General features: G+C 48.6%; 1 protein-coding gene and 1 long non-coding RNA gene across 2 annotated transcripts; both read right to left on the bottom strand.

Moving 5' to 3' along the window:
* Positions 1-921: 921 nt before the first annotated feature.
* ACAT1 (acetyl-CoA acetyltransferase 1) lies at positions 922-26,851 on the bottom strand. Its single transcript, XM_047693693.1, has 12 exons — positions 26,699-26,851; positions 16,970-17,017; positions 15,168-15,285; positions 14,707-14,802; positions 14,382-14,482; positions 7,846-7,989; positions 7,290-7,440; positions 6,413-6,508; positions 4,833-4,946; positions 3,791-3,855; positions 1,863-2,020; positions 922-1,231 (listed from the first exon to the last, which is right to left on the bottom strand). Exons 1-12 carry the CDS (start codon positions 26,768-26,770, stop codon positions 1,111-1,113), a joined length of 1,284 nt encoding a protein of 427 aa, XP_047549649.1. The 5' UTR covers positions 26,771-26,851; the 3' UTR covers positions 922-1,110.
* LOC125079947 (uncharacterized) lies at positions 18,930-22,845 on the bottom strand. The gene is made up of 2 exons (XR_007121172.1): positions 20,116-22,845; positions 18,930-19,170 (listed from the first exon to the last, which is right to left on the bottom strand). It is a non-coding gene; the product is annotated as an uncharacterized LOC125079947 (long non-coding RNA).
* Positions 26,852-27,171: the final 320 nt, after the last annotated feature.

The raw sequence follows: 27,171 nt of genomic DNA, 5'->3' as shown, positions 1-27,171 counted from the left end.
TGGATTGCCACTTTTTTTTTTTTAAACCATTTATTCATTAGTTGTCTCTTTTTCTTTCCCAGAACTGTCAGAGAGCTTTCCCATGTCACTGACGGTGCGATGCACTGTTAACTCTGCTTGTCTCCTCTGAAGTATTCTACCATGTCTTGGGTTTTCTTTCCTTCCTTTGTCTTACCCCCTCCTGTCAGGGTGGGCTCAGGCTTACGGAGCACAGCCGCGACAGGAGCTTGGACTAGACCAGCTCTGCTCCTGACCTCACAGTTGCCCTAGTCCATGCCTCAGTGTCCTTTTCTGTACATAAGAGGAAATGACAGTACCTACCCTCTTGAGTTCTTGTGAGGATCAAAGGACTTAGTACATAATGAGCCACAAGTATTAGCTGTGATTACTGTGATTTTTTTTAAGTTATCCCTCTGAATCTATTTTTTTCCTTGCATTGTCTTTTTGTTCCTTCTCAGGTAAGGACTCCCAAGAACCATCTGCCAAGAGACTGTGTATACATGACCCTTTCTGACCCTTTGCTCTCCCACTGCTGTGCATCTCACCTGGGAAAGGAGCTTCCCTTCTCGGAACCACTGCTGAGGTGGGTGCACTTTGCTGCTGTAGTAATCCAGAGGCCAAACCCCAGGATTTTCTGACCCGCTACCCCCAAGTCCTGCATGCTAATATTGTGAGAAATTGCCCCCCCTAGACCCGAGCACATGGATCTATCCTGTTTCCAGCAACACTGTTCTCACTTTCAGGAGTCTGATAAAGCTCAGTCAGTTGTACGTGACGTTCACTACCTCTGACCAGCCTCAGAATGTAAGTGATGATTTATTCTGTAAAACAGAAGCATCTACTTCTAAGTTACAAATAAGTGCACGCTGGTATCTCAGATAGTACAGCTTTCTCACAACTACTTTAAAGATTACAAAAGACTTAAAGCAGAAGAAAACATTTATTTATAATTTCAAAAGGTTTGAGGATTGATCTTATCATATTGTAAAAATGTTAGAAAAATATAGAAAATGAAACAGATGGGAGTACATAACCCGACCCCAGGTAGTGAGTTATACTGATTACAGCAGACCTTTCTGGCCACATAGGGTTGTTTTAGACACGAGCTGCCTAAAGCTTCTGGATCAGCAGGGCAGACGCCCCTCCTCCTCCATTACAGATACTGGCAAGACCGTACTCCCCTTGCTTCAGGGCATGAACCATATGAACGACAATCCTGGCTCCAGACATCCTAGGAAGAAGAAAGCATTTGTGTTCTTTCATAAATTAAAGAATACCTAATCAAAACCGTTCCCATTCCAAGTTCACTTGAAAAGCCTGTTAGAGAATTTTTTTTTTAAGCCTGTTAGAGAATTTAACTCCTTTTCTTAAAGTGGGAGACATGTTTCAAGAACTATTACAGCTTTTTTTTTTTTTAAAAGCCCAAGCATAGATTTTAATCTTAAGACACTATTAGTTCGGGACGCCTGGGTGGCTCAGTTGGTTGGACGACTACTTTCAGCTCAGGTCATGATCCCGGAGTCCCGGGATCGAGTCCTGCATGGGGCTCCCAGCTCCACGGGGAGTCCGCTTCTCCCTCTGACCTCCTCGCTCATGCTCTCTCTCACTGCCTCTCTTTCAAATAAATAAATAAAATCTTAAAAAAAAAGCCTCTTAGTTCTCAGGCAACAAATGCGGCAGATCTGTATTCAGTGTTAGATCCTGTCAGAAATGATGTTCACCCTTCGAAGGACAGATGGGAAGGAAACCAGTTCAACCAGGAGTAACAGGATTAGCATGAAGCGGTTAAGATTTAGACAAAAACTACAAGGCCATTATGAAGCCATTAGCCTAGACAGAGAGAACGGTCTGACTTCACCTACCCGATGGGATGTCCCAGAGAAACTGCTCCTCCGTCGATGTTCACTTTGCGGGGATCGAGGTCCAGCATTTTAATGTTTGCCAGCACAACCAAACTGAAGGCTTCATTCACTTCCCACATCGTAATATCCTCTTTCTTCAGGCCTGCATCTTTAAGAACCTAAAATTTTTATAATGATAAACAGTCAAAACTTATTTTCATTGTTTTTTCTGGAATTCTGCAATCTGGGTTTCTAGTTCCTCATGATGCAAGAGATATTTAAATATGGAGTTTCTTAGTTTTCAGGAAGAAGAGCCTTTTCATTTTCGGATTTTAATGTCTCACTGCACTGAGCAAAGAATTCTGTTTGCATTATTTATTATTTGCAGCAATAGAAAGAACTAGATTTTCTTGAACAGTCTATGGATACCTGAAAAGAACATGTGTTCTCTATTTGGGGGTTATACTTAAAATCTTTTTTTACTACTTTGATCAGTTGTAGATTCTTTATCTGTCAAATGAGAGAGGTCTGTTAGTTTCTGCTGTTAGTACGGTGGTTTTTCTCTGCATCTTCTAGTTTCTCCTGTATACAAGCTGCTGTGGGGTTATATGGGTGCAGACATTCTTAGCTGTTGTATCCTCACTGCAAATTATCTCAAGTCTTTAATTCTGAGCAGTTCGTCAGCTATGCAGGAAAATGTTCTAAAATTCTGCTACTGTCTTTTTTTTTTTTTTTTTTTTGAAGATTTTATTTATTTGACAGAGGTCACAAGTAGGCAGAGAGGCAGGCAGAGAGGGGTGGGGTGGAGCAGGCTCCCTGCTGAGCAGAGACCACCCCCCCCCCCCCAATGCGGGGCTCGATCCCACGATCCCGAGACCATGACCTGAGCCGAAGGCAGAGGCTTAAGCTACTGAGCCACCCAGGTACCCAGTTTTCCTTTTATTTAAAAATTGTTGTTGTGAGAATTAATAAAAGTAACTGGGAACTCTTCCCCCCCGCTTCCTCTCTCCCTGCAGCAGGCTCTGTGTTTCAGGCTGTACAGCTCCCACAACATGAGACAAAACCCGTGTGGTCCCTTCCCTGGCCCTCAGTCAAGCCGGGGTCGGGATTGGAGCTCCGCCTTCAGAATCCAGACCAGTTTCTCCCCCTTGCTGTCCTGTGAGATGCATTCACTTTCTGAAGCTGTTATTCTCTTCCTCTCTGAACCCTGCCACCTCATCGTTTCTGATCCTTTCTTCCCATAGTCCTCACTGATTTCTGCTCTTCCTGGGTGTTGCTGTCAGAAGTCCCCTCCCAGGGTGAGGCCCTCTCCTTCCAAAAGGGAGTATTTGCTGGAATCTTCTGGGCTCCTTCAGCACCGTCTCTTCCTGTGACCCCGTAGCAACTTCCCTTAGCGACAGTGACCGCTTGGAGTACATAGGTTTTTTGTTTTTAGTTTTACTCTAAGACCAGCTCCCAGCAATTTCCTTTTGGAATGGAGACCTCTCCTAATACTACATTATTTGCTTTGAATTCTAGACCCAGGACCTTCAGTACTCTCTTCTTTGCCACACCAGCCTCCCACTCTGTGGCTACCATGCCAGGTGCGAGTAAGCACCCTACCTAAAAATAATTCCAGACTTTGCGTCGGCTGTGGGCTGCTCAGACTGTTTTCAGAAGTTGGAAGATTTGGGGGCCTTTCGGTGCCTCAGGCAGTTAAGCATCTGACTTCAGCTCAGGTAGTGATTTCAGGGTCCTGGGATCGAGCCCATGTCGGGCATTCCACTCAGTGGGGGAGTCTGCTTCTACCTCAGCCCCTCCCTCCATTCATGCTCTCTCTCAAAATTTAAAAAAAAAGATTTGAAACCAATCTTCCGCAGATGAGTAACATTAAAACCCCAACCCTGCAGCTCTGCTCCAAGCAGAAGCCGGCACGATGAGGTAATGACGGCCCCGCACTGGGTTCTCACCTTCGGTACAGCATACGCGGGCGCAATTGGAAAATCAATGGGTTCGACAGCAGCATCAGCAAATGCTTTAAAAAAAAAAAAAAAGTCATTAAAATCTTTTTTACAAGTGATAGGTCATGTATCATGTGCAGAACTGCAAGCTTCCTAGCCCCAATCATACACGGAAATGTAGTTCCTGTTCTAAGACTCTCGGCTTTATAAAATTAGATCCATCGTCTAGGCTGCGGATTTTCCGAAGCAGGGGGCTGGGGAAATTGGCCTCCAGGGACACTAGCATTAGCTAGACATGATGTAGGTGCTGCAGTGGGTAGAAGGCCTCTTCCTGCAGCATCCAGGGGGGCAGAGGCAACCGCGTGTCCTCCAGCGAGCAGCGCAGCCTCCGGCAAAGGAATTACTGGTTGCAGAATGTCGCAAGTGCTGAGGTTAGGAAACCGCGCTCCCAGCTGAAAACGAAGGGGGTGCCTGAGTGGCTCAGGGGGTTCATAAGGCACCTGACTTGGTTTTGGCTCAGGTCACCATCCAAAGGTAGTGGGACCGCCTGGGTTCCGTGCTCAACAGGGAGTCTGCTGATCCCTGTCCCCCTGTTCCTCCTCCTTTCTCTAATAGAGAAAATCTTCTAAAACAATAAAGTAACAAAATGGTATTTGTTAAACTTACTCACAAGGTGGATTTTACAGCTAAAAATGTTTAAGGAGATGAAGGGTGTGTCAGCCACATAGTTAAATGCCAAAATGTCTCAACTTCTTATTTCTAAACCCCTAACTTCATATTCTTTTCCTTCTAGGTGGTTACTGCTCCCCTGCGTGCCAGGACCACGTACCTCCTACCCCCACTCAGCAGACAGGCTAGGAAAGATCTCTGATGCTTACTCTTCTACAAAATGAATGATAAAGGAGCTTCTAACTCAAAATACGAGCGATTGTCACACCGAACCACCCACAGAGAGAAGGAGCCGACCTCAACGCTGTGTAACCAACACGGAAACTCCGTTTCAGGAAGCTTCAAGGGGCTCAGGAGGAGAGCGGTTCGGAACACGTGCTACCTGCTACTCTGGCCAGCGGCCTGACGTCGAGCCTCCGGGCAGCGTCCGCAGTCATGAGCACCAGGGCAGCCGCGCCGTCGTTGAGCGTGCTCGCGTTGGCGGCTGTGACTGTGCCTGGAAGCAGTGGTGAGCGTGAGGCCACGACACTTCACACCACGTTCATTTGGTTCAACTGACTGAACTCCTGCGGGCACCACGGGGGCTGCTGGGTGCGTGGAAATGACCAGTATGTGTGGAGACGACACCTGCTTTCAGGAGACCCACAACTGGCTATTTCCGGCTGGTTTTCTAGCCCTTTGTTCACAGCTCACTCAGCAACACCGGCATGATGGCAGGAAGTAAGCGCAGGCTTACAAGGCTGCCAAGGTAAGGACCAGCTGTTGCTTTTTCTTCTAGAGTCTAACTTTGCTTATCCACATTTGAGCAGGTACTATGTCAAAACCACGTACATCTTGGGGCGCCTGGTGGCTCAGTGGGTTAAGCCTCTGCCTTCGGCTCAGGTCATGATCCCAGGGTCCTGGGATCGAGCCCCACAGCAGGCTCTCTGCTTCCCTTCCTCTCTCTCTCTGCCTACTTGTGATCTGTCAAATAAAATTTTAAAAATAATTTTAAAAAACCACATCCTTTTCTACAATCACTTGAAGTTAAATGTCAAGAATACTAAAAATAACTGAACTGGATGTTTTAAATTTTACAGAATGTAAATTATATCAGGTAAGCTTTTATAAAAATTGTGACCAAGCCCCTATAGTAGATTGCAGCTAAAAATATACAAATGTTTTTTTTTTTTTTTTTAAGATTTTATTTATTTATTTGACAGAAATCACAAGTAGGCAGAGAGCCAGGCAGAGAGAGAGGAGGAAGCAGGCTCCCCGCTGAGCAGAAAGCCAATGCGGGGCTTGAACCCAGGACCTGGGATCATGACCTGAGCCGAAGGCAGCAGCTCAACCCACTGAGCCACCCAGGTGCCCCTACTAGTGTACTATTGCAACATAAATATTACATGGTGCTTTAAAAAAGACTGATCCTCCCTGTAGTTGGTATTAAAAAATTCAAATCAGGAAAGGCAGAAAAAGTATCTTTAGACTCTAATCTCTAGTAGATGGGCCCATTTTAAAAGCAGCATGGACCATACCTCAAGGATTTCAAAAGCATTGAGACACTTGAATCCTGTTTATGGTAGATTTCGACAGTTACTGACTGAGGACCTACTCCAAGTCAGGCACTAGGAAAAACCCGTGAACGACACGGCTGCCAACTTCATCTTCAAAAACCTTACAGGTACTTAACACATAAACACCTTTCATTACAGAATAAACTTTCAAAATTAAATATGAAAAACTGAATTCTATACTCATTCTGTAGTCTCTTCCCTAAGATTTCTATATTGAAGGTATTAACAAAATTTTTAATATTTTTTGGATAAATGTTAATTTCACATGAGCCTTGACATACTGAAAATGCTAAATTAACATCTAAATATTTTCTAGAATTACTTAACTAAAATCCATAGGCAGTTCCAAGAGTAGAGATGGTATATTAACTCCACTTCTTGCCATGGTTCATTTCTTCATACTAACCATTTTCTTTCTGGAAAACGGTCTTCAGCTTTGGGACTTTGCTAAAGTCAACCCGTTTATATTCTTCGTCTTCTTTCACCAGGACATCTGGTTTACCTGCAGTACAAGTCTCATCAGCCGGATGAGTCCCTCAGTGAGTCACAGCAAATGTACCCCCACACCGGGCCTGCACACCTCCACCATCTCACGTCAACCCTACTCGAGACTCCACCACCTACCCTCTCTGTTAGGGACTTGAAGAGTTTATTAAGTATTTTAACCTTTTAAATCTTTGATGGCCCCATCCCATTCTCTTGTCTCGCCCTTTTTAGATGACAGATCCCAGCCACTTTCCTGACTCCAGGGCTGGACAAGCTCTAGTAATTCCACCATCCTGAACCTCATCATTTCTCCGTGGAAATGGAACCTAAACCAGTTTAATGAGTCTTCATGCTGAGTCCCTGCTGGAGCGGATGAGTAGACCTCCCTGCTCGGTGACGGAGCCTTAGGATGGGACCCAGAGATGGAGACGGGACAAAAAGACACAACTTCCAGAGCTGCTGCCGTGCGGCCTTCAGTCCTGGGAGGTGTCCCCCAAAGCCTGCCTCCTCACCTCAAAGGCTAATAAACTATCACTGATACTAGAGAATTTCTAATAAATATATTTCTCAAATTGGGAACATTATTCTTAGTGGTATTTGTAGCTGAGCTGGAAGTAGATATGAAATTGGGTGGAGTTACATTGTAACTGGACAGCATTTCCCTCTGTTAACCATAAGCAAAAGTATGTGTCCTCAGGTGAACAAAGATAAAAATGTACTAATCTAAAACAGAATTTTTTAGCATAGCAAGAATTTTTTAGCATAAAAAAACCTATGTTGGAACATTATCCCTCTACCTTTTACTGTAATTGTGACAGGGATAACTTCATTTCCAAATTTTCCTGCTTCCCACGCTGCTTTACTCCTAGTGTAGGAGTTAATCGCGTACGTGTCCTGTTCCTCTCGTGCAATGTTCATCTTCTTCGCCGTATTCTCAGCACAGTTCCCCTGATAAAAGATGGAATTCTTAAATATCTATTAACTTGCATAACATAAAACAGTGGTTAGCCGTTAAACGTCATTTCTTAAAATACACTCTTTCTGTACTAGGTCATTTTTCAGTCAAGTCTCATCTTTAGATACTTCAGTGAGTCCAGAATTTCTATTTCAAAGGTAAATAATTAAATAGCTACAGAATCTATAATCAGAAGTCTGAACACTCCCTATTCCAGTGTGGGCCAGCGGATTCAACACCCAAGTCAAACTGATGTGGGGAGCTAAGAGATGTGTTCCTGAAATGAATGGCTAAAATCAACATTTATGGAGCCCACCCTTCAGTTTCTGAATCTGCGTATCTTTAAACATCAAGCAGTCCTGTGTACCAGCTGGGATTTCTCCAAAAACAAGCATTACCATATGGATCTTATTGTAGACATCCGTCAGCCCATCTTTCACAATCAAATCTTCCAGCTTGACACCACCGTACGGCGTGGCTCCTCTGCTCATGACGTAGGGAACGTTGGACATGCTCTCCATCCCGCCTGCCACCATCACATCCTGCTCAGCAGCGAAAACAATGTCAACTCCAACAGGACCTACAGCCGTGGACGCCCACCATGCAGCCACCACCAACATGCTTCCTGGCTAGGAAGTGGGCCTGGCTAGGCTGCTACACAGTGGGCACGGAGGCACCCTCTCTGAGCCAGATGAAAAGAAATTGCCTAAAATGTCAGGATATTTAAGAATCAGGTATGCCTAATAAAGCAACTCTTCCCCATAAGCAGTTTGAGGACATGCCCCTTGCATACCCTATAATGGACAGGACAGCCTGGGTACTGGAGAAAGGGCTTCACTAGAATCACAAGAATCATAAAGACCATGCAAGAAACAGCACACAACCAACAAAATCATGGCCAACAAATGGTAGTATGACTCCCCTGTGCCTCCCCTCTACAAGATAGAGCATGTTCTCACCACTGTAAGTTGCTTACCAGCTGGCGTGCTGCATGCATGGGGAGCGACTGGAGAGTTAGGATTCTGTGCCAAAAGAGTTTCAAGCGGTGGTGTTAAAATGATGTAAAAGAGTGAGTTACTATTTAGGGGGAAATATAGGAGTGGTACTCTGATGGGCCTGGAGCTCTGAGATTTCAGACAAATTGAGACAGCAACCCAAGGAAAGGCCTCAGCAGGAGAAATATGAGCTGTGCCCCAGAAATAAGACACCCAGTTTGGCCAGGGTGTAGATTAGCTGAAGACCTTGTAAAAGAAAGCCCTGGAAAGGTAAGTTGGCTCAAGCATGTGCCAGCGTTAGCATTTTGCATGTGGCTGTTAGAGATTTTGGCATAAACACTGGATTCTACAGTTAATGAAGGTTGAAGCGACCATGATGAATGTGTCCTGACAGGGCTGGTAGTAAATGTGTGCTTTATGGATAGTCCTGTCCCTTATGCCAGTGTTTGAGAATTGGCTTCCTTCTGCCTCTCTTCCCTTCAACCATCCCCCAATCTGGAGATTTAATACCGCCTGAAAAAACAAGGTTTTACTACTCCTGGTTTTGGTAAAGTTGTTTACAGCAAAGGTGAAGGAATCTTCTGTACATGAAACAGCCAGAACTTGGCAAAAAGTGGTCCCTGGCTTCCGGCGTAGCAGAAAGGGCGAGGTAATGCTCAGTAGGCAGCAGTTCGAGGGTTTTCTGAAGGCAAACCAGCCTTAGGCCGCTTGACTCTGCGGTTTTCAGTTTGTCTCTATGAAAAATATGACGCGGTACTTCCCAAGCACCTGCCTGCCTTACAAGCGAGGCAGTGTTTCCGCTGCTTGAGCAAATGTCGGGTTACTTGGGCAAAAGCGGCTGGTCCACACAGGACGCCTGATGACTGCAGGGGTCGAGGAGACAACGGAAGGATGTGGGGCAAACCTCCAGTGCCCACACACAGGATTCTCACCTCCTTAATAACCTGTTCCAGTCCTGGCTTGTCTTTGGCTGACTGCAGCAGAGTCATTCAGTTGAAAGTACGGTCAGGAACATGTACCGATGATACTTTATGCAGAAAACCCAAAAGACTCCACCCCAAAGTACTAGAGCTCATACAGCAATTCGGTCATGTGGCAGGCTACAGAATCAATGCACGGAAATCAGTTGCTTTTTTATACACTAACAGTGAAACTGTAGAAAGGGAAATCAGAGAGTGGATTCCATTTACAATAGCACCAAAAACTATAAGACACCTGGGAATACACCTAACCAAAGAGGCAAAGGATCTGTATTCGAAGAACTACAGAACACTCATGAAGGAAACTGAAGAAGACACAAAAAGATGGAAGAACATTCCATGCTCATGGATCAGAAGAATAAACATTGGTAAAACGTCTATGCTGCCCAGAGCACTCTATACTTTCAGTGCCATCCCGATCAAAATACTATCAGCATTTTTCAAAGTGCTAGAGTAGTCCTAAAATTTGTATGGAACCAGAAAAAACCCTGACTCACCAAAGAAATGTTGAAAAAGAAAAAAGCTGGGAGCATCACGTTGCCTGATTTCAAGCTTTATTTACTACAAAGCTGTCATCACCAAGACAGCACGGTACTGACACAAAAACAGACACATAGGCCAGTGGAACAGAGTAGAGAGCCCAGATATGGACTCTCAACTCTATGGTCAATTCATCTTCAACAAAGCAGGACAAAATATCCAATGGAAAAAGACAGTCTCTTCAGTAAATGGTGCTGGGAGAATTGGACAGCTATGTGTAGAAGAATGAAACTGAACCATAAACTCTAAATGGATGAAAGACCTCAGTGTGAGACGGGAATCCATCAGAATCCTAGAGGAGAACATGGGCAGTAACCTCTTCGACATCGGCCACAGCAACTTCTTTTAAGACAGGTCTCCAAAGGCAAAGGAAACAAAAGCAAAAATGAACTTTTGGGACTTCATCAAGATCAAGAGCTTCTTCTGCACAGCAAAGGAAACAGTTAACAAAACAAAGAGACAACCCATGGAATGGGAGAAGATAATTTTGCAAATGACACTATAGATAAAGGGCTGATATCCAGGATCTATAAAGAACTCCTCAAACTCAACACTCAAAAAACCGGTAATCATGTCAAAAACTGGGAAGATATGAACAGACAGTTCTCCAAAGAAAGCGTACGAATGGCTAACACACATATGAGAAAACGTTCATCATCATTAGCCATCAGGGAGATTCAAGTCAAAACCACATTGAGATACCACCTGACACCAGTCAGAATGCCCAAAATCAACAAGATAGTAAACAACGTGTGTTGGAGAGGATGTGGAGAAAAGGGAACCCTCTTAAACCATTGGTGGGAATACAAGTTGGTGCAGCTACTTTGGAAAAGTGTGGAGGTTCCTCCAAAAATTAAAAAGAGAGCTACCCTATGACCCTGCAATTGCACTACTGGGTATTTACCCCAAAGATACAGATGTAGTGAAAAGAAGGGCCATCTGTACCCCAGTGTTCAGAGCAACAGTGTCCACAACAGCCAAACTGTGGAAAGAGCTGAGCTGTCCTTCAACAGATGAATGGATAAAGAAGATGTGGTCCATATATACAATGGAGTATTACTCAGCCATCAGAAAGGATAAATACCCAACTTTTGCATCAACCTGTATGGGACTGGAGGGAATTATGCTTAGTGAAATCAGAGAGTCAATTATATGGTTTCACTTACTTATGGAACATAAGGAATGGCATGGAGGACATTAGGAGAAGGAAGGGGAAAATGAAGGGAGGGAAATCAGAGGGGGAGATGAACCATGAGAGACTGTGGACTCTGAGAAACAAACAGGGTTTTAGAGGGGAGATTGTGGGGGGTTGGGTGAGCCTGGTGATGGGTACTGAGGAGGGCATGGACTGCATGGAGCACTGGGGGTTATATGCCAACAATGAATCTTGGGACACTGCATCAAGAACTAATGATGTACTGTATGGTGGCTAACATTAAAAAAATCAGGAAAAGAAAAAAAAAAATCAGGTATCCTAAGACTCCCAGGATCCTTTGCCACACTCAACACTGCTCTAAAAGATGACAGCTGTTCACAGAAATAATCCTACTTCTCTCCTGATCGGCTCTTCCCAGACGGCTGTGGTAACTCTCCCCATGACCACGGGCCACGCATCGCTGCCTCCACCCCGGCCTCGTGGACTCGCGCCCAGGTCACTTGGGCTAGAATAAAAGGCTCCTTGGCCCTTCTCCCGGAAGGCCTCTCTCCCCCTTTCTGTCCACTCACCTGCACCTGCCGTGAGGCCTTCACAGACCTCGTGCTCGCTCACAGCCCCCTGCGCACCCTGCCCCGCCACCAACACAGGAAATACCCGGATCAGGACACCTGGCCCTTCTGGGACGAGCTGTCCGTCCTTCTGTTCTGTTCCCCGGTTCCTGGGTAGGCGTTTATCAGCGCCACGGCCCTGCCCTGGGTAGCTTGTACTTCCGGGTCCGTCTTCACCGAACAACGCTCCTTTAAGGACCAGAGACCTTGTCACGTCTATCAGTGAGTACTAATCAACTAACCGGTTAGTACAAACCAACAGAAGAAACTTGTTTGCATATAAGGGCTATTTTAAAACAAATAGTTTTTTTTTTTTTTAAGATTTTATTTATTTGACAGAGACTACAAGTAAGCAGAGAGGCAGGCAGAGAGAGAGAGAGAAGGAAGCAGGCTCCCCGCTGAGCAGAGAGCCCGATGCGGGGCTCGATCCCAGGACCCTGGGATCATGACCTGAGCCGAAGGCAGAGGCTTTAACCCACTGAGCCACCCAGGCGCCCCTAAAACAAATAGTTTAATATAAAACATTAATGGAACCATTAAAGCCAAGTTATGTTCTCACAGCCTTTAACCAGGAATAAAGACAACCACAAGTTCCAGACCAAAGAAACCTAAATATTTTGCCAGTTTTGAAATCAAGAGATTCTCACTTACTTCTCATGTAAGTTCTACTCAGTTACTCTAAAATACTGAATATTCCTGGGGGTGATGGCAATAGTAAGTGACAGAAAATAAGGTATCAATTATTCTTCAATACAAAATAAAAAGTGGCCACTTTCCAAAATATTTCAAAATACTTTAATAGTTAAAAATATTCATTCCGGGAACCTGGGTGGCTCAGTGGGTTAAGCCTCTGCTTTCAGGTCATGATCCTGGGGTCCTGGGCTCGAGCCCCACATCGGGCTCTCTGCTCAGCAGGGAGCCTGCTTCCTCCTCTCTCTCTGCCTGCCTCTCTGCCTACTTGTGATGTCTGTCTGTGAAATAAATAAAATCTTATAAAAATATATAAAAAATTAAAAAAAAATTCATTCACTTTTTTACCTGTAAGGTAACTGTACACACACAGAAATACGAGCCGAAAGCGTCTCCGGGTAGCACAAACAGCATTTGCTAGAGAACCACCGTAAATCCACTGAGACAAAACTTTCCTTCTCAAACAGTTCCCAGCATGGAAACAATCTCCTCCGATTTCCACTCGCTGCTGTAACCAAGGCCTAGTAACACCCCGTGCTGGTGTCACCCTCTGTACAAAGGAGTTCCCAACGTTTGCAAAGTGTGCAACTGGTACCACTTTTACAGAAAGCATTTGAAAATATCCTCTGGAAATCTTCTGACTCAAACTCTCCTCTTACTAATTTTTCCAAGGGACCAATTTGTACGTGACCAGACTGTTAACGTTCTGTCCACCGGCGGCCGGTGAGTGTCCCAGAGCAGGCGCTCAGCTCGTGGGGCGGGAGGAGGGGTCACGCTTGTCTGGCTCCAGACGTGCTGTTCTCACCTCTCCACGGAGCCCCTCAGAGCTGCTGTTCAAGGACCGAGACCTAGTGACCAAGATACACGCGTACAGGCACGCGTGGCGCCATCGTCTAAGGTAGTGAGGAAGGGGAGACAACCTGGATGTCCACAAGGGCCCAGAAAATACGCTTTCGTTACTCAGGTCAGGAGAACACGAGCACGTGCTCACGGAGAAAGATCCCGGAGGCATTCTGTGGGGTACAGAGTTTGAGCAACTTGCCCAGAGTCTCTCTGCTCCTAGTGGCAGAACGCACAAGGCAGCGGGACAGAGAATAAAGACCTCCTCGTTTGACCCGCTCCATTTCCGGGCCCGCCTGAGCGCGCGCGGGTTACGGTAACGCGCCAGCCCCGTCCGCTAGGGGCGCCCCAGCCTCTCCCTCTCTGCCTGTGACCGGAAACCCGGCCGGGAGGCGCGTCCGCCGCGCACCAACCCCGGCTCCGGCGCGTGCGGGCCGCGCTCCACACACACTTCACGGAGGCCCTCCTGGGCCACACCCGAGACCCCGAGAGGCCAGAAGGCACTAGATGCGACGAAGACCCCTGCTGTCCCGCCTCAACCATGCAACCCTGCCGGCCAGTCTCAACCGCACCCTCTTCACACGCGAGAGGAAGGGCTCAGGCGGCCCGGCTCTCGGTTCCGCGGCCCGAGCCCGGGCTTCTCACGCCGCAGCGCGCACCGAGCGGCGACCTCCCACCGGACCTCAGGTGAAGACGAGCGGCCTGCGGCGCCAGCGGGGAGCGCGATGTGACAAGTGAGCGGGGACCCAGCGACTACTGATCGGGCCGCGGTTCTGGGCTCTGCCAGTGACTGGATACCCAGGGTCAGCACCTTCTTCTCCTCCACGATGCAAACCCTTCCTACTCCGGCAAATAAAATCTTTCGTGTTGAGTCCCCAGAATCTCAGAAAAAGACCAAGTAAAGGGTCACCTGAAGACCCAAACCTCTTCAATGAAAGCTCATTTCGGACCCCAGACCCTCGAGGTACCACCTGCGCGCCCCTTCGGATGGAACAGGCCGATCCAGACCCTCACGAGCCTCGGAGGAGGAATCCCACTTCTAAAGCACAAACGTGCTGCGATTTCCAGCATCTCTGAACACCGCCTGTTATTTGGTTATAAAATGGGAACGAAGGCGCTTCTTACCTGGTGTCCACACATGAGATTCTGCGAGGCCATCATGATGGCTTTCATGCCCGAGGCACACACTTTGTTCACAGTGGTGCATGGAGTGGAAATCGGTAAGCCTGAAACCAACACAGACAAGTCCTTGTGAGAAGCACGGATACCCTTCCCACACACCTGCAGAACTTAAATTAATACAACAGGGCACGTGAACCTCTAACCCGCCACAGCATCCCTCCTGCCAATTTTAACCGGATTATATGATGCATTTAACATTGACCCCGCCTCCACTCGGCTCTCCCGAACAGCTGACGACGGGCATCAAAGCAGACACGGCTCCCAGTACCTGCGCCCAGGGCCGCTTGCCTTGTTGGCGCTTGTCCTTCACCCCCTTGCAGAACGTTTCCCATGTACACCTCCTTCACTTCTTCTTTTGGAATCCCTGTTTTTACAAAAACAAAACGCATTTCCATATTTTAGTCAATTTAACTAGTGGTTACCTAATCAGTTTCAAGATAGTCTACAGCAAGACGGTTTCTTCCTCTTCTCCGCTGAGATTCATCCTACATGTAGGACAAGGATTTCCTTACAAGGGAATTTAGAAAGGAGGGCAAGGAGTACTTCTAAGTGTTATGTATACAGTAAGTGCAAAATAAGTGTTTGCCCCATTGAAGCACCGCCCCCCTCTAGACAAAAAGCAAAGCAAGTGGGGCGCCTGGCCAGCTCCGTCAGGAGAGCATGTTCGAGCCCCTTGGGCAGCAGAGCTCCCTTGAAAAAACCACCCAGAAGAGCACAGTGGTGACTGACCTGCCTTCTCGATGGCTCCCTGAATTGCAATGGAACCAAGCCTGGTGGCCGGCAGGGAGGCGAGGCTGCCCAGAAAGGATCCAATAGGGGTTCTGGCAGCACTCACTATGACCACTTCCTGGCAAGACAGGAGATGGTAAAAATGAGGACATTTAAATATTTTATCCAAACCATCTTTCATGAAATGAATACAACTGAATACAAAGGAGACCCCCAGCCTTACCCACAGGGAATCCGTTCTAAGACGCCCAGGGGGTCCCCGGACCTGCAGACAGAACTGAGGCCTGGACGGTGTCCGCTCCAGCCTGCACAGCCACCATCCCATGAGGCCCCGTAAGAGGGGAGCCAGAGCAGCCCTGCAAACGCGGATACGGCACCAGGAACCAGATACAGGGCATAACAGCTATGTGACTGTGTCCCTCAGTGTCTCTGTGGACTGTACGCAGCCTTGTGACGACAACGCAAGAGGATAAAATGCCTCCGTCCCAAGATGACAGAAGTGAGTGACACGGGCACTGAGCCACTAACTTTGTGAGGAAATCAGGAGGAGACTCATCTCCTTCCAGACCAAGGCGGACCACAGCCAAGCAGAACCATGGATAAGGGTGACCATTTTATTACCTAGGACACAGACCTTTTTTTTCCCCAGACTTTATCGGAGACAGAACACAAGAGACAGAACACAGGGAGACATCGGAGACAGAACACAGGGAGAAGGACAGAGGGAGAGGGAGAAACAGGTTTCCTGCTGAGCAGGGAGCCTGATGTGGGGCTCAATCCCAGGCCCTGAGATCATGACCTGAGCTGAAGGCAGACACTGGCGACTGAGCCACCCAGGCACCCCTAGACATGCTCTCTTATGAATGACTATTTACTCAATAAAGATTGAAATAATCTAAATATCTGAATAGCAGTAAGACTAATCAGTTCACTGAGGATGCTTTATGATTAAAGATCTAACAGAAAACCTGAGACAAACCAAGTCTAAAATAAGCACAGATCCTTCCCAGTTGTCCACAGAAGGCGGGAAACCAGAAGAATACATTTCACAGCTATTCCTCAGTGAAAATTTAAGAAACGATCACTTTACCCGTGTTTACTGCAAAATCAAGAACCCTAACCAACGGCTTCCTCCTGAAGGCTATTCTGGGCTCGGAATCCAGACCTACGTACGATGTGGGGCTTAACAGGGACTCAGCAAAGTCATAACTTCCTAGATTAATACAAACAGTAATACGAAATTGAAGAAAAAGTAGATAAAAGTTCTCTTAAACACTGTCAAACTCTATTTTAACAACTCCCTCCTTACACTTGCCTTCCACAGTCTCCAACCGAGCCCGGGGACAGTCAGAGACTGCTGAGATCTGGACAGAAGGCTATCACTACATCACCTGAGGAACCCGTCAGACACAGGGCCCCTTGGAAAGTACCACCGTGATCAGACGGCGGTCCTCCCAGTCTAATCCCCAGCCTGGTTCAGTTCCTTTCTTCTAGGATCTTCCAGGTGTCCCTCACAATACAAGGGTCCCCGAGAGTAAGAAGGAACCCCGCACGGTTTCAGAGAGAAGGTGGTTCCGTGGGACACAATGGGGAAGCAGTGGCTGCGGAGCAGGGCCCTAGACCCATCTCTTGGCCAGGATCTGGGCATCTAGCACAGGATTTCAGTAATTAGCTATTCCTAGCCCCCACAGCAGCCCAAGATGACCCCACATATATGCAAATATAAGAATATGCATTCTTTACTAACTATATTTCCCTTTAAATTCTTGAAATTTTAAAGCACAATTTAAGTTTATACTTACATTCAAAGTGGGTTTTGAAACATAACTTCGCTCCATGTATCTTATTTCCTGTAATACAAATATATGTAAAATTATAATGTAAAAAACTTTAATCTACATCATTTAATACTTCTCAGTGGTGGGGTTCTGATGAGTTCTTTCTGCTTCCTTATATTTTTTATTTCCACGTTCTACAGAGCATGTATCATTTATAATCAGAAAAAAATTACTTCTTTATACTATTTTGATTAGCTATTCATTGCAACTTTTTTTTCTTTTTTTCAAGATTTTTTGTTGTTGTTTATTTGACAGACAGAGATCACAAGGAGGCAGAGAGGCAGGCAGAGAAAGGGGCTAAGAAGGCTCCCTGCTGAGCAGAGAGCCCAATGCAGGGCTCGATCCCAGGATCCTGAGACCATGACCTAAGCCGAAGGCAGAGGCTTTAACCCACTGAGCCACCCAGGTGCCCCGCAATTGTTTTAACTTCTGATACCTTTATAAATTTTAAATCTATAAGCCTTTAAGTATAAGCTTTAGTTTTAAGTTAAATCTTCTAAATTAATTTTTTTCTAAACTAATTTCAGTACCACATGAAAATGTCATTTTTCAAAAAAACATTTTATTTAACTTAAACTTGCTATTATTTCCTTCATCTACTTCTAACAAATGGATCTGATTTATCTGAAGCAAACACACCTCATACAAATATGGTCTATCTTGCCAAATAAGTTATTTCTTTTTTTTTTTTTACGATTTTATTTATTTATTTGACAGACAGAGATCACAAGTAGGCAGGGAGGCAGGCAGAGTGGGGGGGAAGCAGGCTCCCCACGAAGCAGAGAGCCTGATGTGGGGCTCGATCCCAGGACCCTGGGATCATGACCTGAGCCGAAGGCAGAGGCTTAACCCACTGAGCCACCCAGGCGCCCCCAAATAAGTTATTTCTTAAGAAAGAAATGAGTAAGTATCTTCTCCCTACATGTCCATTCTTACCACACCACTTTTAGTAACAAATGCCAACAAGAACAAGCAGAGAAAATCCAAGTCACAGTTCAGAGACCTGACAGTCTGCAGGGCAAAGAACAAAGGATAAATTTTTTTATCCTCTGGAGTCAGAAAGCATAATAAATATTCAAAAATGACACTTATATTTAGACCCTAATCTTGCTGATAGCTATAAATGGCCAATCGTATCTCAGAGCAATGAGCAAGCCTACAAACATCTAAAAGCTAGCCTGACTTAAAGCAAGCAACCAATTACAGCTTTCAGTCCGCAACAGAGCACAAAAGAAAGGAGATGTGACCAAGAGTGGCTCTAAGCAGAGAGAACCACTAAAACCACAAGGCATCCTCTCAACACTGATGCATAACGCGTTCGGACGAGAACAGATACATCGGCAGCTTCGAGACAGAGGGTGTTACTGGGTCATAGAAGAGAATTTAAGAAAATCCTTTTTCCAATGTTAAGATGACCAAGTAATGACAGAGTAACTCACCTTTATGCAGAAAGTTCATATAAACAAGTTTGCTATAAGAACCTAATTTAATCCTGGTTTTTATTCAAAACCATAATTATTACAAAATTCAATGCAGCCCTTCCTTTTTTTTTAAGATTTTATTTATTTATTTGACAGAGAGAAAGGTTACAAGGAGACAGAGAGGCAGGCAGAGAGAGGGGGAAGCAGGCTCCCACTGAGTAGGAAGCCCGATGTGGGGCTCGATTCCAGGACCCTGAGACCATGACCTGCCTGAGGTGAAGGCAGAGGCTTAACCCACTGAGCCACCCAGGCGCCCAGTGCAGCCCCTCTTGCGAGGAGATGGCTTTTCAGTCTTCATGAGCGAGAGGACAGACTCGCTTCCCACCATTGAGATCACGGACATCACAGGAGGCATCACTGGGAATCTGGAATCCACAAAACGGGGCCCTACACTCCAGCAGCGTTACAATCTTACGAAAGGAGAAATGTTAAAATCACCCGTACACAGTCCACTGTCCAAAGACAGCTTGGTGAAAAACCGGAGAGAGGCTGATGAACGAGCCACCCCGGCTTCCACAGAGAAGGATCCTGGGTGTCGTGCAGGGTCTCCAAATACGCGGTGCCACTGAAATGCTTCGGAAAGGGGTCCCAGTTTCTGTACATTCATCGCTCCCATCATCCAGTGTAAACACAACACATGTCACCGACGTGCTGTCACTTCCCAAATGACCTGTTTGTGCAGACCTTGAAAGAAAATGTATCTCCGCCTGTGTCTCGGGAAGCTGGGTCATAAGTCAGGTGCACGCTTTCCCCGCCAGGAGCCGCCGGCGGACACGGCTGTCAAGGGCAGCACACATGTGCCCGCGGCAGCCGACAGCCGCGCCCGCCCGCCAGGCAGGAGAGTGCCCTTCACGGGTCGGCGAATCTGGGGAGCTGCTGAAGGATTCCAGCCTGTCACCTGGGATCCAACTTTGAATTAAAGGTTCCCACTTGTACTCCCCAGTATTTGGAAAGAACACACTTTTGGTGGAAATCGAATGTATCATCCTTTGCGGGCCGTATCCAAGCAGCGGGTTTTTTTTTTATAAGTCCCCACTGGTGGCACACATGCCAGTCCCTGCCTCTCCAACCATGCGGCTTCCTCAAAGGGGAGCGAAGGGACACCAGGCCTCCGAGTCCCCTGCCCCCGTGCCCCCGCCCCCCCACGCCAACAAGCAGACAGGACGGGAAAGGGGAAGGCCTTGATGGGGGCCTGGGTCGGCGGGATGCCCGCGAGCTCGGGATCTGCCCGTCGCAGGGGCCGCAGCCAGCCGGCACCACTGCCAACCACGGCCGTGACCGCAGAGCGAACAGCCAGGAGCAAGCAGAGGCGATGGACTCGGGGGTGGTGGTGGAGACAGAGGCCCGGGAGGAAGTGAGCTGTGTTTTGGGCCCAGAGTTGGCAGTGTCCGTGATAGAGTACGTGGGTTTGGGGGCAGGACGAAGGGCGAGTGCTAGGACTGGGGTTCAGGCACCGGCAAATGGTAGTGTGCTGCTCTGAGGGGGGACGCACTGGGAAGAAACCGGTTTCCTGGGGGACCAAAATACTCGGAGAATGAAGGGAGAGGAGCCGGGCACACGACAAGGGACAAAAGAAGATTCCTCGGTGGGCGACCTCCCCGTCCAGGCTTCCGCAAGGGCCGCACCAACCGCGTGGCCTCGGGTGCCCCGCGCAGCTGCTGGGCCTGGAGGCCCGTTGTCCTGAGCGAGTCCGCAATGGGACACGGCTCCTCGCCACCGAGGCCACTTTTCCTGGCACAGCAGCCACCTGCAGCCGAAGCTGCCCTGGCCTGTCCAGTCGGCCCCACCACCACCAGCTGCCCTTCCACTGGGCCACATCTTCATGTCTCCCCCTGCTCCCTTCACCCCTGTACTCCCGGATCGTTCCAGAAGGACACACAGGCTCTGCTTCCTCCCACCCAAACCCGCATTCTCCCCGAGCTGTCCCCTCACTCCCCGGCCCCCAGGGACACAGGTTCCCCACCCAGTGACTCGGGGCTCACCTCCCCGCGGCTGACCCCCACATGAGCCGATGCTGGGTATCTGCGCTCGCTGGGCCGGAGGTTCCCTCCACCCCTGCCCACCCTCTCTCCCCCTCTGCTTCCCCCACTCCTGAACCGGCATCTCCGCCCTCAGCACCTGCCCACGGCCATCTCCAGCCTCCACCTCTCCGCTGACCTCCTGACTCACTCAGTCCCAGGGCCCAGGGACGCCTTCCATGGACCGTCCCACTCACCACACCCTATTCCCCCAGGAAACTGGTTTCTTCCCAGTGCGTCCCCCCTCAGAGCAGCACACTACCATTTGCCCGGTGCCTGAACCCCAGTCCTAGCACTCGCCCTTCGTCCTGCCCCCAAACCCACATACTCCATCACAGACACTGCCAACTCTGGGCCCAAAACACAGCTCACTTCCTCCCGGGCCTCTGTCTCCACCACCACCCCCGAGTCCGTCGCCTCTCTCGCTGGAGTCCACGGGCACCTGACTCACCTCCCATCACCCCGGACTTCTGCCCGCGGTCCAGTCGGTTTTAAACACATCAACTAGATCTCATCGCTGCCCTGGTTCTTCCTTCTATGGCTTTCCATCGCTCCCGGAATGACATCAAAACCCTGCCAGTCATTCTGCAGGGACACAGCCCCTCCGTTCTTCCAAGGCTCACTTCACTCTTGCCCTGTGCCAGCCTCCCAGCCTACGCTTTGGCCTCAACCTGCCCCACCACCCAGAGCCGCCACTAACAGCCCATCCCCTGCTCCCCATGTGAGCCGGTATCCACTCTTGATGTCCCAGAGCTGAGGACACCTTCCTCCAGTGCTCCTTCCCGACCACCCAACGGAAATCGGCCTCCCCTGCTGACACTGTGTCATCGGTAATAGGCATGGGACGATCACAACTAGCAGAAAGAGTGTCATCTGCGGCCCAGGGCCACTCAGCCGCACCCCCGGCCCTGGAAACCTTACCTGCCTGAGCCAGGCAGGGGCAGGCCCGGCGGCCTCCACTTCCACGGCACCAGGGCGTGCTCACTTTTTCCAGAACACACAATTCTGTGGCCCCTCGATGACCTGTCTCCACACTATACTGTTCTGAGAACAGATGTTATTTACTCTCTCCCCGTGACCGCGGTAGACACCAAACAAATATCTGAGCAAAATCCAAAGCTTACAGCAAGTGTGAGAAACAACACTGCAGGCAGGAAGTACATTCCGAAGCCGGCGAAACAGCTACTGAGCGAGGGGGTGAGGGCCTATGCTACCTGCTACGTGGAGGGGTCACAAAAGGGCTCCTAGGGAGGCCCCCGGGGCAGAGACGTGAGTCACCCAGAGAAGCCCTGGGGAGACCTAGGAAAGGAGCACCTGCCACAGAGAAGGTGGAGAACCAAGGCCTTGAACTATGAACACACTTGGCACAGGAGAGGGAGAGGACGTGGAGCAGGACCACGGGGCCAGGTTTGAGCCCACGGGCGGTGGCGAGGGATCTGGAATATGTCATGTGCAACCAGCCACTCACATTTACAGGTAAGGAAACGAAGGCACCGTCAGGTCCAGCAACTTGTCCGGAGTCACAAAGCCAGTAAGGGGGAGAGCCGGTATTTCAAATCTAAGCAGCCTGACTATTTATAGATACGTGTATATGTATCTATATTGAGATATGTACATTTATATGTGTAATAGACACAATGTACATTATACATAGGAGTTTATTAAAAAATAATAATAAAATTTAGGAAGCTGAGGCCAGTACTTTCCAAAGTACTGCGTTATCTTTCAGGAACTAATGATTTGCTTATGATATACTTTCCTGATCAAGTATGTCAACAGGAACACTAACGTTTCTTTATTCCACTGCAACAAGAGGTAGAACCACAGAAGACAGGCAAATTAACAGAGAACATCTACAAGCCAAAATACCGTAAAAATGAGCCAAGTGAGTTAGAAATTGAGCCATAATCAATGAAAATATTTTGAGAAAACTGATTAAATCATTTTTGGACCTTTTCAACTTCTTAGTATACAGAGCTTAGCAGTTAGTATCTAAAATATCTTGTGTTTGTACCTATCATTGTCTGTGTAAGGAAAGCAAAATTCCCTTACATAAAACAGTAATACCTCAAATCTGTATTTTTTTTTCTTCTCCTTTTTTTTTTTTTTTTCCTTTAGGAAAGAGAAAGCACAGGGGATGGAGTGGAGTGGCAGAGAGAGAACCCCAAGCAGGCTCCACACTCAGCAAGAAGCCAACATGGGGCTCTTTCCCACAACCCATGAGATCATGACCTGAGTGAAAGCCAAGAGTCAGACTCTTAACTGGCTGAGCCACCCAGACCCCCCATCAAATCTGTATTTCATAAGTTCTTTATAAAGCTCTCCAAGTATTAAAAGAGTTTTGCGGGCGCCTGGGTGGCTCAGTGGGTTAAGTCGCTGCCTTCGGCTCAGGTCATGATCTCAGGGTCCTGGGATCGAGTCCCAAATCGGGCTCTCTGCTCAGCAGGGAGCCTGCTTCCCTCTCTCTCTCTCTCTCTGCCTGCCTCTCTGTCTACTTGTGATCTCTCTCTGTCAAATAAATAAATAAAATCTTTAAAAAAAAAAAGTTTTGCTAATTTCAATCAACAATTCTCATTTAGGTATTTCATTTATATAATTCCCTTCTTTAAATCCTACCTAACCCCTTTGTTATATTAAATTTTTATAGCACTAAGTGCTCTGTTATGGGTTGAATTGTGCCTCCCAACCCTGCCAAAAGAGAAGTCCTAATGCCCAGTACTTTAGGATGTAACTTTATTTATAAATGTTGGTCTCTACAGAAGTAATCAAGTCAAGATGAGGTCATCAGGGTGGCCCTAATCCAGTATAACTGATGGCCTCATAAAAAGAGAAAATTTGGGGGCACGTGGGTGGCTCAGTGGGCTAAAGCCTCTGCCTTTGGCTCAGATCATGATCTCAGGGTCCTGGGATCCAGTCCTGCATCCGGCTCTCTGCTCAGCAGGGAGCTTGCTTCCCCCACCCCTCTGTCTGCCTCTCTGCCTACTTGCGACTTCTGTCAAATAAATAAATAAAATCTTTTTTTTAATAGTTTTTTTTTTAAGATTTTATTTGATAGACAGAGATCACAAGTAGGCAGAGAGAAAGTGGGGGAAGCAGACTCCCCGCCGAGCAGAAAGCCTGATGCAAGGCTCGATCCCAGGACCCTGAGATCATGACCCAAGCCAAAGGCAGAGGCTTTAACCCACTGCGCCACCCAGGTGCCCCAATAAATAAAATCTTTAAAAAAAAAAAAAAAAAGAGAGAGAGCCGAGAGAGAAAATTTTAACCAAAGAGAAAGACAAGCACAGAAGATGAAGTGAAGATGGGGGAGGATGGCCATGTGCAGATGGAGGGTAGGAATGACAGATCTATAAGCCAAGGGCCTCCAAAGATTGCCAGCAAACTACCAGAAACAAGGACGAGGCAAGGAGGGGATTTCCCTACAGGATTCAGAGGGAGTGGGGTCCTGCCAACACCGTAATTTCAGATTTCCTGGCCTCCAGAACGCTTTCTGTTGTAAGCTGCCCAGCCAGTGGGATTCTGTCACAGCAGCCCAAGGACATAGCACACCCTCCTTGTTGAAAATCTCACCTCCCTCGGCTTTCAGATGACACTACATTCCCCTGCTTTTCTTCCATAACACTATCCTCTCTTCACTCACCTTGGCAGGTTCTGCTTGCCCGGCCTGTCCTGAAACATCATGTCTCCCAGAGGCCCCATGCTGAGCCCTCCCAACTTCTCCCTCTACACCTGCTCTCGGTGAGCCCCTCAATGACCATGGACACCACTGTCATCTGCAGCTGGTGACTCCCAAATCTCCATTTCCTCCAGCTCTCTTAGTTGTCAAACCGGCAACTCCAAACTCAATCCAAAACACAATTCATCACTTTCTTTCTGCTGCCACATCTGTTCCTCTGAAAACCACTACTATCCACCTAAATGGCAGGCCAAGGCTCTCAAATTAAACCTAACATCTTCTAACTAATCTCTTCTTAGCCAGTCAGTCATTTAGGTCAACAGATTCCACCTCCAGGCCATCTCTGGAGTCCTTGCCTTGCCTGTTTACTACCACCTCAGATCGCTATCAGCCACCACACTCGGTTCTTTTGTCCTGTGTGAGAGGAAAGGCTAGTGAAGTAAGTCAAGCAGAGAGAGTCAATTACCATACGGTTTCACTTACTTGTGGAGCATAAGGAGTAACATGGAGGACACTGGGAGAAAGAAAGGAAAAGTGAATTGGGGGAAATCAGAGGGGGAGATGAACCATGAGAGACTGCAGAGAACAAATATACAGGTGATAGAAAAGCTGAAAACAAGAGGCAGGCAGTAGAGATTAGCACCAGGAAGGCATTAACACACATAGGGCCCCCTGACAGACACTGTGATGTGTGCACCCACAAGCATCAGCCCCACAGCCACGTCAGCCCCACAGCCACACAGACAGAGGAGCAGAGGGAAAGGAATTGGGAGCAAACAGGCTGAGGACTGGCACAGTGCAAAAAATTTTTTTAAACTCTGAATATTAAACAATAACCTGGGGTCAAAACAGCAAAACAGAGAAGTTTGAAGGAGTATCAAATGCAGTAATGATCAAGAGGATGAAAAAAGAAATACACACCCACCCAAAAAAAGCACTGGCATTCTTCAAATGAGGGGCACAGAACTCTACCACCAGAGGCTTAAAGAGAAAGGGGATATACTTTAAAAAAAGAAAAAAGAAAAAAAAAAGTTGTTACAGCTGGAAAGGCAACAAGCTCCTATATAGGCAGACCATAAGGCAGACTTTGTATCTGAAGGAAAAGGTGAAAGAGCACGTATGATGGGTGAAGGTCAAGTTCCATTCAACAAACTGACACTAAATATGGAAAATCCTGTTACGACAGGTTTCTCAGTAAACCACCACTTATTTCAAATTACGACCAATACTGATGCCTAGAATTCAATAAAATGAGCACCAAAAATCATTCGCTGTAAAACCTACGGCTCTTCCCATCAGCAACATGTGTTTGGATCCTAAGTTCTCAATTAAACTGTAAATTTAGAGGGTTCTAAAATCGTTTTGGCTTTTTGAGAGGACCTAGTTCATCTAATTCACCTGGTCAACACCGGTTGAAACCCAGGTTAACCTACTTATACTTTCCCGACTTCCCAAACCATCGCATGAAATAACGAGAACTGATCCAGGTACATGTCCCAGTTCTGCTCTGCGCTACCTTAGACGGGGAAGGAAAGAAAAAAGAAAGCCTCTTTGTGGAAACCCACTCCTCCTGACTTTCCCCCAGGTTTACTGTGACTCTTCCACGTCCTCCTGGCCACTCCCTACAAGTTCTACATTTATGCTCTCACAGATCTCTGTCTGCGGCTGCTACCTCCCATCTCCTCCAGCCAGCACGCAGCTCAAGTTACCTCACGCGGAAACCATGCCCCGCCCCCAACACCCCGCCCCTCAATCCTGCGCAACCTCGGGCTACGACAGAACCCAAAACACCAACGGTCTCCACCGACTTGCGTCAAATTCTCTTACCACGTGGGTGGATTTCGAAGCGTCCGACCCGAAGCCACCTGGCAAGGGCACCTTCGCCGGCCACGCCCTCGGGCCTCCACTACCCCCAGGTTTCGCAAATCTAAGATGCAAGCTCATTGGTTTTGAGCCTCTCGGGAGGACCGGCTCCCTTTCAGGGCCGTGGCTCCCGCGTTCCCTAAACACAGCAAGCGGGAGCGGAGCATGCCGCTGGACGCCCTCCGGGCGCAGCACCGAACACACCCCCCCCCTCCTCGTGCGCGGAGCAGCCCAGATTCTCCCCCGCAAGGGTCAGGCCGCATCAGAGCGGGGCATCTTCCCCCCTCGGGTCTCACACCCGCAGGCCCGCCGATGCCCTACAGCACGAGCACTAGCACGACGTGAACGAAATCCCGGAGAAGGCGGACGGCCCGGACTGCCGGCCAGGCAGGACCCGGACTGGGCCCTTCTGGCTGCCGAGGTCCGTGCCCCGTGCCACCCACCGGCAAGTGAGCAGCGGACCGCGGCGGAGGCCCCCGAGAACGCCCGGCACGCACAGGTGCCAGGGAGCGGCGCGCGTGTGCGCGTGCGCGGCTCAGGTGGGCTTCCCCGCGCGGGGCCGGCGGCCTACCCCCCGGACTCCCAGCGCCGCGAGTGGGGGCCCTCCCAGCCAGGGGTGCTGGCGCGCCGCGACCCGGGCCCGAGCCCCCCTCACCTGCAGCGGCCTCTGGAGCAGGCGACCGCGCCCCCAGGCGCAACGGCGCAAAAGGGCCGCCCACACAGCCATGGCCGCCGGGCGTCTAAACAGACTCAGCAGCCGGAGACGCGGACACCCGCAGCCAAATCCCGGCGCCGCTGCCCCGCCCGCCCTGCTCCCGGCGCGCCCCGCCCCACCCCGCCCCGCCCTCTCCAATAGCGGCCACGGACGGCGGCGGCGTGCGTGGCTATTGGCCGGCAGGAGGGGGGGCGGGGGCGGGGCCTCGGCGGACCGTTTTGGCCTGGGCAGCCTCACAGTCTGGCCAGCACGTGACAGGCCGCGGGTTCCTCTTCCCCACTTCTGACCTTGCCGTGTCGGTGGGGCCAGGGTCACCCGGGCGTTTAACGCTCACAGAGCTGTCTTCTCCCACTCAGACCCACCCGGCTTATTCACATGTTATTGCACAATCCAGTTAGCTTTTTGCTTGATTT

This window comes from Lutra lutra, chromosome 10 (assembly GCF_902655055.1).
Source record: "Lutra lutra chromosome 10, mLutLut1.2, whole genome shotgun sequence".
Lineage (NCBI taxonomy): Eukaryota > Metazoa > Chordata > Mammalia > Carnivora > Mustelidae > Lutra > Lutra lutra.
This window is presented reverse-complemented; position numbering and strand designations above follow the sequence as displayed.

Bases quoted from the DNA above. Each gene is read 5' to 3' on its own strand.
- ACAT1 (XM_047693693.1), bottom strand. From the start codon at position 26,770: ATGGCTGTGTGGGCGGCCCTTTTGCGCCGTTGCGCCTGGGGGCGCGGT. The intron at 15,286-16,969 runs GTAAGTATAAAC...CTGTCTTGCCAG, and splicing joins TTTCAAAACCCACTTTGAAT to GAAGTGGTCATAGTGAGTGC. The intron at 7,441-7,845 runs GTAATGCTTGTT...ATCTTTTATCAG, and splicing joins TCTACAATAAGATCCATATG to GGGAACTGTGCTGAGAATAC.